This window comes from Cavia porcellus, unplaced genomic scaffold (assembly GCF_034190915.1).
Source record: "Cavia porcellus strain 051 isolate PalLab524CR breed Dunkin Hartley unplaced genomic scaffold, mCavPor4.1 scaffold_5, whole genome shotgun sequence".
Classification (NCBI taxonomy): domain Eukaryota; kingdom Metazoa; phylum Chordata; class Mammalia; order Rodentia; family Caviidae; genus Cavia; species Cavia porcellus.
In genome coordinates this window covers 67729156-67744155 of record NW_026947488.1, presented here as the reverse complement: position 1 = coordinate 67744155, position 15000 = coordinate 67729156, and the positions used below count along the sequence as shown (strand labels likewise).

At 39.8% G+C, this 15000-nt stretch overlaps 1 protein-coding gene across 1 annotated transcript in view; it reads left to right on the top strand.

The window, feature by feature from the left end:
• Window positions 1-15000, top strand: part of Pcolce2 (procollagen C-endopeptidase enhancer 2) — a 69978-nt gene that overhangs the window by 39791 nt on the left and 15187 nt on the right. The window contains exon 3 of the mRNA XM_063249125.1: window positions 10825-11080. Coding sequence (XP_063105195.1) covers window positions 10825-11080 — 256 coding nt within the window. The remainder of the gene's footprint in view (window positions 1-10824; window positions 11081-15000) is intronic.

Below are 15000 nucleotides of genomic sequence, written 5' to 3'. Positions count from 1 at the left end.
AAATACTGTATTATTTGTACCCTTTTACTACATTGTTTTTTTATGTCCTTTTTTTTTTTTTTTTCTTCTCTCTTTAAATAAAAAAAAAAAAAGTCTATGTACTGGATGATAAGACCTCCTGAAAGCTGCAGCAAGGTCTTTTCGTCTCAGGCAAGGCATTATGGGAGACCTTTCATGGTGACACCAAGGTGACAGTCTCAGCCACAGAGCTCCCATTAGCCTCCCCTCAGCTCTGAATATGAATGGGCAGTTGAGCAATGCTAAAGCATTTGAAGAAAGCCTCTTACATGAAAAGCAGAGCCCTAAACAGGGAAGGAAAAGGATGGATGGATGGAAGGAAGGAAGGAAGGAAGGAATTAGATTCAACAAGAGATAGAGTTCTCTCTTACCTAATGCTATCATGTATACCTTGCTGCTCACTCCTTGGAGAAGACATTAATGCTCACATTTGTACCTGCCTTGATTTGAATGTGTTTGTTACCTTTCTGTGATTTCTCTCATCCCAGAGAAGGCCTTCTTGTAATATAACACTCACGTTTTCTTCTTCATTATACGAGTATTTAAAAAAAAAACTTACTTAAAAAATGTTTTAATGCTTTTTTTTTATTATATTAGTACATGTACCAACTTTCCATATTTTGTTTCATCCTTAGTAAAATATCACTATAACTTTATGTTCCTGGCACATTACAGATTTATCCAGTGAGTTTCCAGATTACAAAAGTATTTTCTTGGAAATCTCAGTTTCAGGTTTTTTCCCCATAGGTCATCACATAAAAATCAAGAGGGAGGAAAGAGTACATGTGTAGTAATAAAGATTCTTTTAAAGTAATTTTAGTTTATTAGCACATATATATAGTATATAATGTTTACATAACTTGTGGGAATTAAAATTAAATTAAAAATAAAATAAATATTAAAAAGTTCTAAAAACAAAAGTTTTTTTGAAAAAAAACAAAACAAAAAACTCTTGTGTCATTAAGAAGAAAACATGAGCACCATATTACCAAAAGGCCCATAGCTAGCCAAAGTCCTCTCTTGGCTTTTATATTTATTGCCCTTAAAAATAACTGTCAGACAACATGGTTAGTATTTTAGGGTAGGAAGGACATTTATTCCTCCAAAAAATTTCACCAACTGTCTTCATCCTGTTCTGTCTTGACAATTTTTGGAGAGTGTGTTAAAATGACTTACATGCTTTATTTCCCATTTTTTGAAGATGTAGAGAAATTGACCAGATTTAACTTTTATGACCTGTCCATAGTTCTCTGTGATAAAACACAAGAAAAAGAGGTAGAATTTCTATTTTTCAAAAAAATATTATAATCCTGTGCATGTGGATTGAAAGACTGGAACCAGGAGACTGGAACAAGGCAGACTGCTTGGGACAGGCATATCAACAAGCTTTTGTTCCATCTCTCACAGGTATTAGTGAGGCCCAAACTTGCACCAGGAAGGCACTGCCAGGTTCCGCATCAAGGACCTTGGAAATTATATTTTATCATAGCTGTGTGTACCCCTGTGTCAGCAGCTGGTATTTAATGAATACTTGTTGATTTACAGAATGAATAATCAAATGGCACAGAAAAACCCAAAGCTACTCATACATCTGAGGCCAAAATATGTCAGATGGAGACAGGAAACTTTTCTCCATCGTTGTGCTTTTGAATGCCTGGCTGCCCTCTGCACTGGAGTTCAGTCCCTGAGATCCAGAGGAATCAGTGGGACAGTCCTGCCCATGCAAGGTCCATGGTCTCCTGCAAGGAAGAAGACGTGCCATAGACCTTACCTGTGAGACCTGTAGATGCTGAGAGGTCTGGCCTGGCAAACAGGAAAGAGTGGGCTCAGTAGGTGTAAGAGGAAAGAAAGGGCGTCCAGATCTGGGCATGGGGTGGGGGCAGATTCAACATAAGGTGCAACGTAAGGTTCAATAGTCAATAGAGATGGAAAGAATAAATACTCCGGGTAGGAGATGCTCATGTGACCTCAAAGAAAAAGAAAAGGAAAAGCTGGGTTGAGCACCAGTATTTTGACGCTCAACACACCAAAGGCTGTGTGAGGTAGATGAGACTCCAAATTCAGGCTGAGATGGACCTTGTCCTTCATTATACAAAAGAGTTTGGACTTCATTCTGCTGGCAGTAAAAGAATTCTACTCCTCTTTCCCTCTTTTATGCATTCAGCATCAATTTCTTCATTGAACCTGTGGTTAGGGTCCAGTGGGAGAGCTTCAAGTGGTAGAGAAAAGGCATAGAATTCCTAAGGGCCTGTGGTTTCATGGGTGGTCAAATGTCCTCTTTTATCCTTGGAAGCTCGGATTTGTATGGGGTGTCTCATGTCTTATCAATGGGTTTTTCATTGTTTTAAAAGAAATACTACTCTTAATAGGTGCTTTAAAGTAATTGACTTGGTAGAATTTCACTTTGTATTTCCATTTTTTTGCTGTGGTCTGTCTGAAAGTGTGTTCTGTACCTATGCAGTGTCCAAGTGCGCTTTTCAATGCACAGTTAATGTGAAAGCCAGCCAGCCAGTGATCGTGTATATGTCGTGTATCATGTACATGCTAAGAAATAGAGGTGCCTACTTAGAGTAGAATAACCCAAATACTGTGGCTTAAGTGCTTTTAAAACTTATTCCTAGGTATGAATCTATAGCTTTTTAATTTTATTGTTTGGTAATGGTTTTTTATTTTTGCAGTGAACTTTTTCAGGAACAAATAGCTAAAAAGAAAGCTCATAGTAGTGAATTTCTAGTTCCCAAGAAAGCTGATGGTGAATGTATTGCTTGCTTAGAAAATTTGCCATTGCTTATATCCACAGTGAGGTCCTAGTGACAACCAGAAGACAAACCCCTGTGGAAAGGAATACCTTCATTTAAACTGTGTCTCCTTCCCAGCCACAGCCTAAGCCAGGGCATGATTGCCTTTCCCCCCCATTATGGCTGTACTTGTCTTATACTTCTAGTTCTTATTATTCAGAATTCTGCTTCTTTTTGTTTTGTTTTTTTTTTTTCATGCTTTCCTCATCCATATTTCACTTAGAAAATTTTGAGATCAGTCTCCCTTACATGGTTGAAAGACCAGGCCACAGCCATGATCTTTTTTCTGATATGTTCTTCATCCTTATGCAGAGGAGACAATCTGAAGTCCAGCTCTTCTTGTTCATTTTGTGGCCAAGTCGTCAGTCAGATGAAACAGTGTGGATTGGGAATGTAGCCCAGTGCTAGCGCACTTGCCTCCTGTGCCGTGCCCCAGTTTAATTCCCATCATCACAAAAACGCTACTACTACAATTTCTTTTCTTAGCTCAAGAAGTATGTGGTGGTGCATACCTATAATCCTAGTACACAGGAGGCTGAGTTTTTGGCCAGTGTGAACTACATAGGGAGAACTTGTCTCTAAAAACAAAGAAAGTGCTGCTGGTTCCCTCTAACCCCAGCCAAGCAGCTACAGATAAAGGAGTCAGGGATGATGATGGTGGTTCCAGTGATTAATGGTTTTTATAGAGAACATTAAAACGATAGCATGTTTACCTTAGTTTGAGTCTTGGATGCTCCCCAAAAGCCAGTGTGTTGGAGCTTGGATCCCTAGGCTGGGGTCTTACTGGGAAGTGGTAGAACCTTTAGGAGGTGGATCTAGTGGAAGGAAGTGAGGCATGAGGATGAGGGCATCCTTGAAGAGGGTACGACAACCACTGAATCCTAGCCACCGAATCTTCTCCTTTGAAGAACTCTGAAACAGTTGTGCAGGATGTTTTATGGTTGGGCCTGGCGGTGGGGTGCATCACTTACACTTACATTCTACTGCTCAGGACCAAGTCACGTGGCCTCAGCCTAACTGCAGGGGAACCAAGGACTCTCAGCTTCTAGGTACATAGCAACGCACGCCTTCCTCTGTAGCTAGCAAGGAGACTGAGATTCAGGAGCATCTTTTTAGTCACCGCCACAGCCAGCGCACAGGAAACACTGGGAAGTAAAAGTCTGGGGCTCCATAGCTGACCTGCACAAGTCTTCATAACCACTCCAAGCAATTTTTTCCTCCCCATTTTGATACTGGTAATGCTTCTCCAGTACTTTTAAGCATGTTTACATCATTATATAAATGTGAATCTTAGTGTGCACATTTTTAAAAAAGATGTTGAGTATCCTAGCTATTTACTTGATGAGTATTTTTTGAGTAATAATTGTTAGATAAGTTGTATGGGCTGGACAAGCAGCTCTCTGTAGCTTCCATACTGATGAATGGTAAATAATCAGTGAAGAAATAACATAGCCATGTGATCTAAGTGACTCAGTGAGGGACTCAGGATCAGCCTTTGTGAAGAGGTGACCTTGCAGCTGAGACCTCAGTGCTGAGGTGGAGACGGACACTTGGATGTCAGGAAGAAGGGTGCGCCAGGAAGAGGAACCAGACTGAACAGGCCCAGGGGTAGGAACTGTCTAGGGGAGTTCTCGAACAGAAAAGAGAGTGACAAGACAGCCAGATTGTTACATAAAGGGTAAAGATGAGAGGCAGGCAAGGGCCAAACTGCACAGCATCTTCTCTCTTCACTGCTGTTTCCTGATTTGTGAGCTATAAACCTGGGCTAATGCTATCAACCCATAGGGTTTCTGTATGGGGTTGTATGAGATGTATGTGTAGAGTGCTTAGAAAAATACCTGGCACCAGATCTATACTACCTACCAGCGAACACCATGAGTAAGATGAAAATTTTATTCCAATGGGTGGCAAGGTTTGTAGTGGTTTTCAGCAGGTCACTGTGACTGGGTGTGGGCTGACTGTGGAGGGGGTTTCCTAATTCCTTTTTGGTGAAATTCCAACAACAAAATAAATGTTCATGTCATCACACGCTGTTTCTACTTATTACAGTACATGCTTATTGGTTTGGTTTGGCTTGGTTTGGCCTGATTTGGTTTGGTTTGCTGTGGTTTATTTTTGAAACAGAGTCTCACTCTGTAGTTCAGACTGGCCTTGAGCTCACTGTGTAGCCCAGGCTGGCCTCAAACTCATGGTGATCCTCTCGCCTCAGATTCCTGAGTGCTGAAATTATAGGCATGTGTCACAATGCCTGGCTCATGATTTATTTTTACAGCATTCAGGCCAGCCTAGGCTACATAGTGAGTTCAAAGTCAGCCTGGACTACATAGTGAGACCTTTTTTTTAAGAACAAAAAAACAAAAACCTTAATTTTTAAACACACATAAGATTTCCCTTAAAAAGAATAATAATGAAATACTTGCATATATGTCTGTGAATTAGATTTCATAAACTTCTGATTTATCCTTGTCATGAAAGGTTACCACCTATTTGCACATAATTTGTATATAAAATTTTCTGAATTGCATTTAGAGCAAGATGACACAGAGCTGCATGTGGCTCCTCTTGGGCTTTGTATAAATAAACTGTAGTCCGTATTTGAGGACATGAGTTACCAGAGGTCTGTTTGTGAAAGAGGGTAATCTTAGAAAATTAAAATAATGACTTTTTAAAATATTAGACATGCTCTAAAAACAGATCTTTTCCACTCAGAGTAGTAACTGATATAGGCAGAAATGCTGTAGATTTTTGTCATTTGTATAGACGTATACTCCTCCACACCAGGGAAGCTGGCCTCATATTTGCATTTTGCTCATAGTATCCTGAAAATGCAAACCATCAGCTTAAAATGCAGTTCCCTGATTGCTGCAGGAACCCTGGCATCAAGTAACTTGGCACATTTGCTTATGAAAGTGAGGACATCCCAGGGGCCGCGGGGTAAGCTGAGGTCATTACTGCAGCACTAGGCTTGGCTCACACAGGACTCAGCTGTTGGTAGGAAGAAAACAGGAACATGGAATTGTTTTCCTAGCGACAGATAATGAATTCCCTGGTCAATATAATCTCACAAAACTAGAAGCTTCATCTAATTACCACCCCCCAAAAAAACCAAACAAACAAAAACACCTTTACTGAGTTTCTATATTAAGTACTAGCATTGCCAGGAGATTTGAAATATAAAGTTCCCAAAATTACATGTATTTTCTTTTTGTAAGAGATGACTTAGAAAAGAGAGTGCTTTCCTGCCGGGCAGAGTAAGAAAACTAGAATGAAAGAGGTGGGACCAGTGTATAACCTTATCTATGATTTGTGCAAAGAAGCTGTGCTTATGTTAGTACCCAGTAGATTCATTCATTTAAAAATATTTTTGATGTTGACCCTCTACTTTAGACCATGCACTGAGGCAAAGACAGTAGCTGGGGAGAGCTTTGCCGCCCCATTCCCACCCCTCATTTCTTTTTACAGTTAAGTAAGTAAGCTGAACCACTCTGTTCTCAACCTGTAGGACAAGCTGTCGATTGGGTTGAGGTGTTGGGCTTATGGGAATGGCTCCAGGAAGGGGTGACCTTGAAACTGAGACCCTAAGCACTAGTGAAAAATGAGCACATGTTCCAGGTTAAAAGGAACAGCCAGTGAGGCCCTGTGTATTTTCATTTTCCCTTCTCTTTCCTCAGCAAAAAGCTCGGGGATGCTTAGCTTGTGCAGTGATGTGTAGAGATTATTCTGTGTTCATTAACTTTTAAAATAAGACAGAGGTGTCAGGGATACAGCTCTGTGGCACAAGAGCCTGCTTGGCAAGACAAAGGTCTTGAGTTCAATTCCTGATACCAAAAAAGTAAAATAGGACACAAAGACAGAGCTATGTATTTTACATGGAGATTACAGAGATATTCCTTACTTAATAACTTACCTGTTTAACAACAGTTTGGAATTGTGACTGAGGTACACTGTCAGTTCAGACTTAAGACTTCCAGCTGAGATTCATGACCCATCTATAATTCCAGCACTGGGGAAGCCGAGCCAGGAGGATGATTGCAGGGAGTTTGAGGTTAGGCTGAACTTCATAGCAAGACCCTATCTCAAAAGACAAACAATAAATGAGATAAAAAATATTCTTAGCAAAGAAAAGTCAAGGGAATTACAGATTCCTCAAGTGGAAGGGTCATATGCTCTGAAGTCCTTCAGATGGCTGTCGGAGCGCTTATGGGTGTGCATCACAGGACTGCAGTGTGTCTGGAGTGGACTGCTTATGCACAAATGAAAAACATGTTTCACGCAAAGGGCTCACAGCAGCGTGCATCTCATTTGAATTTCTCCATTCAAGGTGACCTCAGTCTTTGGTTGCTGCAGATCCTCACTAGTGCCAGTCACCTCTGCACTATTCCCAAAGAATGTTAGTCGGGGTTGTTCCAGTGAACATGTATTCAAATGGAAGTGATGTAACCTACAGTGGTTTCTGTTGCCAATCATCTACTTTGTCTCATTCCCAGAGAAATCCCAACTTTCACTGTGGTGTGATCTGGTAAAGAGTTTGAGGGAATAATTTATCCCATTGGAATTAAGGCCTGTAGAAGTCAGATTTCAACACCAGCTTCAGGGAAGCATCAATGAAAAATTTCTAAGCAATATCAAAACAGAGCTGGCCAAGGAAAGGAAGTTTTGTCAGGCGGTGCCTCTCCCTGTTCAGGATTCCTGGAGTCCTCAGGCTTGCACAATTTGTTTATTTATTTATTTATGTCTTTTTGAGACAGGATCTTTCTCTGCAGCTCAGGCTGGCCTGGAGCTCACTTTTTAGCCCAGGCTGGTGTCAAATTTTCAAGGATCCTCCTGCCTCAGCCTCCGGAGTGCAGGGATTATAGGCGTGCACTATCACGCCCAGCTAGTCTTGCACATTCTAGCTCCTATTTCACGGTTTCTGCCTTAGCCACTCTTCCTCATCAGGATCCTCTGTGATTTCAGTGTCTGCGTGGGGAACCGCTGAGGTCTTGAACCTCTTCTGCTCCAATGAACTTATGCGCTCTTGTCGCTCAGCCGCTCACTTCCACTGCTGTTCTATTTCAGCCTCTCTCATGTTCCAGGTTTACTGCCTTCACCCCACTGTGTCCTGATTTCCTGTCCATGATGGTTTAGAATCCGCATCCCACCTTAGGGCCAGTCCCTTGTCTACGTTCTTATGTCTCTCAGTCATCTCTCCTTCTTCCTCGCATGGGGCCTCTCACCTCCCAGCGCCCATGCAGCTCAGCAGAGGTAAGAGGAGTGGGGCCCCCTGCTAACAAGAAAAAGGCCACCATCAGTGTCAGTTCGTTTACTTCAGGTGGCCCTCAGCGCTCCTGGGAGTTTTTCTAATCCATTTACACATCTTGTCCTTTGTTCCTAAACTCCCAGTAGCTCCTCTGCGCTCTACTCACTGCTGATGACCTTGTTTTCTATTTCACCAACAAAGCAAAAGCAACCAGAACAGAACAGGTCCATATGCTCTCATCCCCTGACCTACCTCCATCTGCCTTCGTCCTCTGCGGGCCTTCCCGGGCAGAAGCATCCTTCCTCTACCACAGGCAGCTCCCCCTCCATCTGTGCCTTAGCTCAGCTCCCTGTCCTGCCTTTGTCCCTCTGTCCTTCCATCAGCTCTGTCCTCCCCACAGACTCCCTCCCGGCAGTGTGCACACGCACCTTAGTACACACAGCCTCTTAGGAAAACCCTACATGACCCCACCTTGCCTTCTGGCTGCCCTCATATTTCCTTCATCTCTGCAGCAAAACCTTGGAAGTCTTGTTTGTATTCATTTTCACCAGTTTTTCACACTTTATTTTCTCTCCATCTTCTTTTATCAGACTTGGCCCTACTGTGCCACCAAAACAGACAGTTTGTCTTCTCTGTATTGCTGAGCCCAGTGGTCTTTCTGGGTCTTCATCTCCCTCCTCCCAGCAGCAGCACTCGATCTGCTTGTCCTCATCCTAGGTCCTTCGCTGGCCTCTGTGGCTTCTGCTTCTTCAGTCTCTGTTGCAGTTTGACCTCATCTCCCAGACTCGATGACACTGATGTGTCCCCAGACTCTGTCCTTTGACCTCTTGGTGTTTTTACCCTTGTTCACTCTGGATGAGGAATTTCACTATGTCTCATGGCTTTGAATTACTCTTTGTGCACTTAAAGTACTCATTTGTGTGAATTTGTGCATATTGCACAAATAGTCATTTTTCATGTAAGAGTAAAGCAAGTTAGATGTAAAGGCTGGGAATTTAGCTCAGTGACATAAGCACCTGCCTGGCAAGTATGAAGTCAGTCATGAGTTTGATCCCCAGTACCAAAAAAGAAAAAAAAAGATTTTAGATGTTACATCCTATTTTGATAACATTTTGATTATGGGATAAGAGGTTTCAAGCATAATGACAACAGAAACAACAGAAGTCTCAGCGAGAGTGTGTAAACTGACACTGTTTTTCTCTGTTGTCAGCTCCCTAGGCTGTGACTTGGGAGCATCTTTATATACCATAAAGGTATATTTTTAGAAATTAGAATGGAACTGTGACAAAGCCAAGACATCCCCTTCTTGGGGCTGTTTCATTATAGTTACTGCCAGGAGGGTGTGTGTGTGTGTTTGACACAAAAACAGATTTTATTGTAGGGAAAAGAATTCATGGCCTAAATTTACATAAGAAGCTGTATTAATGTTAAAGTGTCACCTGACCCTTAAGTCTAAGATGCAGTAGTTAATTATGATGAGTATCAACCTATCAATTTTGTATGTGCATATTTTTTAACCATAAATGTTTATTGAATGAAATCCTTACACTATTCAGTAGCAACCTGTCCAGTTGAAAAGGTAAAACAAATACGATCAAGACTTCATGACCAAGCAACTTGAAGAAAGTAAAAAGTGATATGAACAGAGAAAGAGTGGGACATTTAACCTGAGAACCCTACCAAATGCATTTGTAGCCATTTTCCCCTGCTTACTCAGAAACAAAGGAAGCATCTTACGAATTTTATATGGGGAACTGGACAGGTGGTGCATGCCTATAATTCCAGTACTCTACAAGGCTGAAGCAAGAGGACCACAAGTTCCATCCCAGTCTGAGCAATTTAATGACAGTGAGAACCTGTCTCAAAAAAAAAAATTAAGAACTGGGATATAGCTCAGTGTGAAGGTCCAAGGGTTCAATCCATAGTGCTGAAAGAGAGGAAGAGAACAAGAAATTATACAGGGAAAAATATAGTGGAGAAAATCTTAATGATAAAGTGTAAGATTATCTTTTTAATCACTAGTGCAATATATTTCAAAATTGCCTGGTATATAAATTTTCACCTGAAAACAAACCAAAAATTAAAAACCTCAGTGACTTAAAGAAAACATGATTGTAACAAAAATTACTTGGTTGACTTAATAAATACATATTTTGATCCAGATTTTTCAAGACTCAAGTTAATTATCTATAAATTAACTATTCAACTGCCAGATAAGCCTTTAATTTTGAATTTCATGGGAACATTCTATGTATTGAGGTTATCCTTTTCTATTATTTGTGAGAGGGAATGACATTTCAAATGTCTTGTTGCCAAGCGTATGTCTGGGTGTCGTGGTGTTGTAGAACATGAAACTATGTACTGTGGTCCAGTAAGGACTGAGAGTCTTTGTAAGCAATGATTTATCCCTTGATAAAACTAATCCCACTATTTTGCAACTTGATGAAAATAAACTTGTTAATTAGATTGTATACCTTAGAGAATTGTAGAGTTTGTTAAAAGAGATTACTTGTATTTTATTAGGAATGCCATATGCTGGAAAACTTCCCTTGGCATAGTTCAAATTTGAGAAAGGAAAACATTCTTTTGTTTTCTGCCTCCCTCTTCCTTTCCTTGTGGTGCTGGCGATCAAACCCAGAGCCTTAGCCTCAGCTGTACACTTAACCTCTTGTATTTTTTTATGTGATTATTTTAGTGCTTGGCTAGTTGTAAAAACCTCAGATGTTTTCTTCATGACAGTTTTCTATTTGGCCCTTTTTTATTTTGCAGGTTCCAGAGGGGAAAGTAGTCGTCCTTAACTTCCGATTCATAGACCTGGAGAGTGACAATTTGTGCCGCTATGACTTTGTGGACGTGTACAATGGCCACACCAATGGCCAGCGCATTGGGCGCTTCTGTGGCACATTCCGACCTGGAGCCCTGGTGTCCAGTGGCAACAAGATGATGGTGAAGATGATTTCTGACGCCAATACTGCAGGAAATGGCTTCATGGCCATGTTCTCTGCCTCTGAACCAAATGAAAGAGGTACCATTTCCATATAACAGTGGTAATGACAGCTTGTGCCAGTTGAACGCTACTGTGTGTCAGACACAGTTCTTGGCACTTTATCTGTGTTTACTCCTGTAATGTAAAACTTAAGAGCATTTCTTCTGAAACAGAGAGTTAAGGAATAGTACTAAACCAAGAGACTGTTTAAAAATCAATCTTTTAAAAAATCCTTACACATTCTTATAAAAATTCAATTATAGAAATTCATGGATTAAAAAATGAAGTTTGCATTTTACTGCCTGTAGTCTCCTCTTCAGAAATAGCTATGGCCAATAGTTTCTACATCTATTCATGTGCTTATTGATATTTATGTATTTTTACAGTATCTTTTAAAATGTAAGTGCAGTCATATATTAATATTATTTTACAACTTTTTCTTTTTACTTAACGCTGTCTCAGGATATTTTCATGCTAGTACATGTGAGCTCCTTAGGATAAATAACCTTAAAAAACAAATTGCATCAAGCAAGATTTGTTAGTTTTTGTCCTTTCACCAGAGAAAACTCCCTAATCTGCCCTGGGATTGGGCTGTAATGCAGCATCACTGGCCTGAGATGTCAGAAGACAGGATTTAGCACTGACAGAGCAGCTCTAATGTTGGGAAGAAAAGCCCAGCATGGAGCTGCAGAAGAGCTAAAGTACGGAGTATACATGTAAATTCTATCCAACTCTAGAATGTAGGGGAGAACCCAGTTGGCCTAGCATAAATCCAGGAGCTGGAGAATGGAAGAACCAGAGGTTATAGCTGCTGTCCACTGCCCCGGAGACAGACTTTGAGTTTTAGTCTAGCCAAGTTGAATGCTAGATCAAAAACCATTTTTCATAGGAACTCGACAGAAGCTAGCATGTATCAATGATAATGTCCAGTATCTACTCATGTAACGAAACAGGAAAAGTATGTCCCATATTCAAGAGAAAAGTGGTCACTGAAAAGACTCACAATGTTGTAGTTAGCTTATAAATACCTTAAAGCAGCAGTTACAATTCTGTTTCAGGGCAATATATGTGGAGTAAATGATGAGATGAGAAGCTGAAATTATTTTTAAAAAATGAGTTAGGTGGGGCAGGATTGCACACACTTGTGACCCGGTTCTCGGGATGCCAAGGCAGAAAGACTGAGTTCAAGGCCAGCCTGGATTACATAGTAAGACTGTGTCTCAAAACAAAATAAGGCAGAACAGAAAGGTTTTAGAACCAGCAATAGGAAATCTGGCATTGAAAATTTTACCTGGTGAGTCTGCCAGTGAGAGAGGACAGAAAAAGAGTTAGTGAACTTAAAGAGAAACGATCTAATCTGAAGAAGCAGGAGGAAAAGCGTTGAAGAAAAAGAGGTTCAGAGACCAATGAGACAACATCAGATGGCCTAATACACCTGTGATTTTTGTCCCACAATAAGTAACAGCACTAAAATATAAGGAAATAATGACTTGACTTTATTCAGACTTGGTGAAGAACATCGGTTTATAGAAGCCAGGAGCTCAACAATTCTAAACAAGATAAATAAAAAAGTGAAGCCATAGCCTCATCACATCGTAAAGTACAGAAATCCAAAGATAAAAATAAAATCTTGAAGTCAAGCAGATAAAGCCAAGCTATACACAGAACAGGAATGTAAATGATGTTTTCTTTAAACCAGAAACAAAGGAGGACAAAGGATAATGTTATGGCATTCTTCAAGCCCTGGAATAAAACTGTATCCTATTGACAGTGGCCAAAAATGATAAGGAAGTGAAAGCATTATATATTACAAACACTATAAATATCTGAAAGAGATTTGTATACGTGTACCACAAGAAATGTTGAAGTTCTTTACGTTGAGGGAACTAATTCCAAGGGTACCAGGAGGATAATGCAAGGAATGAAAATCATTGAAAATGGTTACTGGAGAAGAATACGTATTATTTCCTTCACACTTACATGTTTGAAAATATTCTTACTGTATATGGAATATATAATATATATGTTTAGCAAGCAAGAGATGGAAGGTAAATGTAACTGTACTGTCACACGTATACACATATACCACACAAGGCATAGAGTACAATAGTAACTGAGTAGTGTGTGATAGGTTAAATATACATACTGTGTTCTCTAGAGTACCCATTAAAAATGCAAGAGATAGCAACGAAAGCAAAAGGTTAAAATGGAACACTGAAAGTATGCAACTAGCTCAAAGAATGCTGGAAGGAAGAGCAGATGGAATCAAAGAAAGGTGAGACAAAAAGAAACCTAGTAAATGGCACACCACATCCAAACATACTGATCAACAGAGGATTAAATACTCCAGTTAGAAGACAGTCATGGTTAGAATGAGTTAAAAAACAAGACTCAGCTATATGTTTTCTACAAGAAACCACTTGAAATACAAAGACCAAATAATTGAAAGTAGAGGATAAAAAAATACATGCTATGCAAATGTCAATTAAGCTAATGTTTATAGGGCCTAAGGGGATAGCTCAGTGGTACAGCACCTGCCTGGCAAGTACAAGGTCACAAGCGTGAATCCTGGTACCAAAAAAATAGATAAGTAAATAAAAATAAAACTGATGTTTATAAAAAAGACACTCTTACAAACATGAATAGGCAATTTAAAGAATAAGAGAAAATACTCTAAAAATGATGAGGATTTGTATCCAGAATATTTAAAGAACTCATACAACTCAACAATAACAAAAATAAAAAGGTCTCAATAAATATAAAAATGGGTAAAACACTTAGATGTTTTCATTTCTCAAAAGAAAATATGAATGGCCAGTAAGTACATAAAAATCATTTAATCTTATTAGTCATCAGGGAAATGCAAATTAAAACCATAGTAAGATTCCATTGCTTACCCACGAAGCTGTCTAAAGCCCTGCCAGCCCCTGTGGTGGCGAGTGTGGGAAGCAATCAAAGTGCTCAAACCTTGAGTGCTAGAAAAATGATACGAATAGTTGCGGTAGGGTTTGGGCGGTTTTTGTGTAAAGTTAATGTCTATATCTGCTCTGGATTGTGCTCCTGGGTAGTTATGCAAAAAATGAACACTCATATCCACAGAAAGATTTGCACAAAAGTACGTAGCAGTCTCATTCATGATAACCTCAACTGGAAAGAACTCAAGTAAGCATCAGCAGGAGAATGAGTAAGCGCATCGTACTGTTTCCATGCAGTGGGATACTGTACAGCTGTGGAAAGGAGCAAACCACAAAGATAAACAGTCATACGAATGTCTTAGACATTAATTAGGACACATGAGAGAAGCCAGACTCAGAAGAGCACCTCTGTGCAGTTCCACTTATATGGAGTTCTAGCATGAAATCAAAGTGAATATTTTTGGAAAAGTAGAATGAGGAAACATCAACTGGAGAAAGGGTACACACATTTTGTGGGAGATGGATTCTGTAGTAACATAGGTATATGGCTTACACAGGTTGGCTTATACATTTTTCAAACATGTATAGCTAAGGTTTGTGTGTTTCAAAATATATGAGTTCATTTCCCCCAAATCTATAAAATAAAAAAAATGAGCAGCTGGTTGATAGCAATAGATAGAATAGTAGAATAATGATATTTGTTGAAACTTGGTGATAAGTACATGGGGAATCATATTACTCTATTCACTTTGTATATGCTTGAATTTTTCTGTTAAGAGTTCCAGAAATTGTTCCAAACTTGATTAAGAATACATTTTCTTGGGGGCTGGGGATTTAGCTCAGCGGCATAAGCGCCTGCCTTGCAAGCAGGCAGTCGTGAGTTCGATCCCCAGTACCAATAAAAAGGAAAAAGACAAAAAAAAAAGAATACATTTTCTTAAATTTAGATATTTGTTTTAAGAATGATTGTCTGTGTCAAAGAAATGTTTCAGTAAGGTATATTAATTCCTTTAGTTGCAACTCATTTTTTATTAAGCTCAAGTG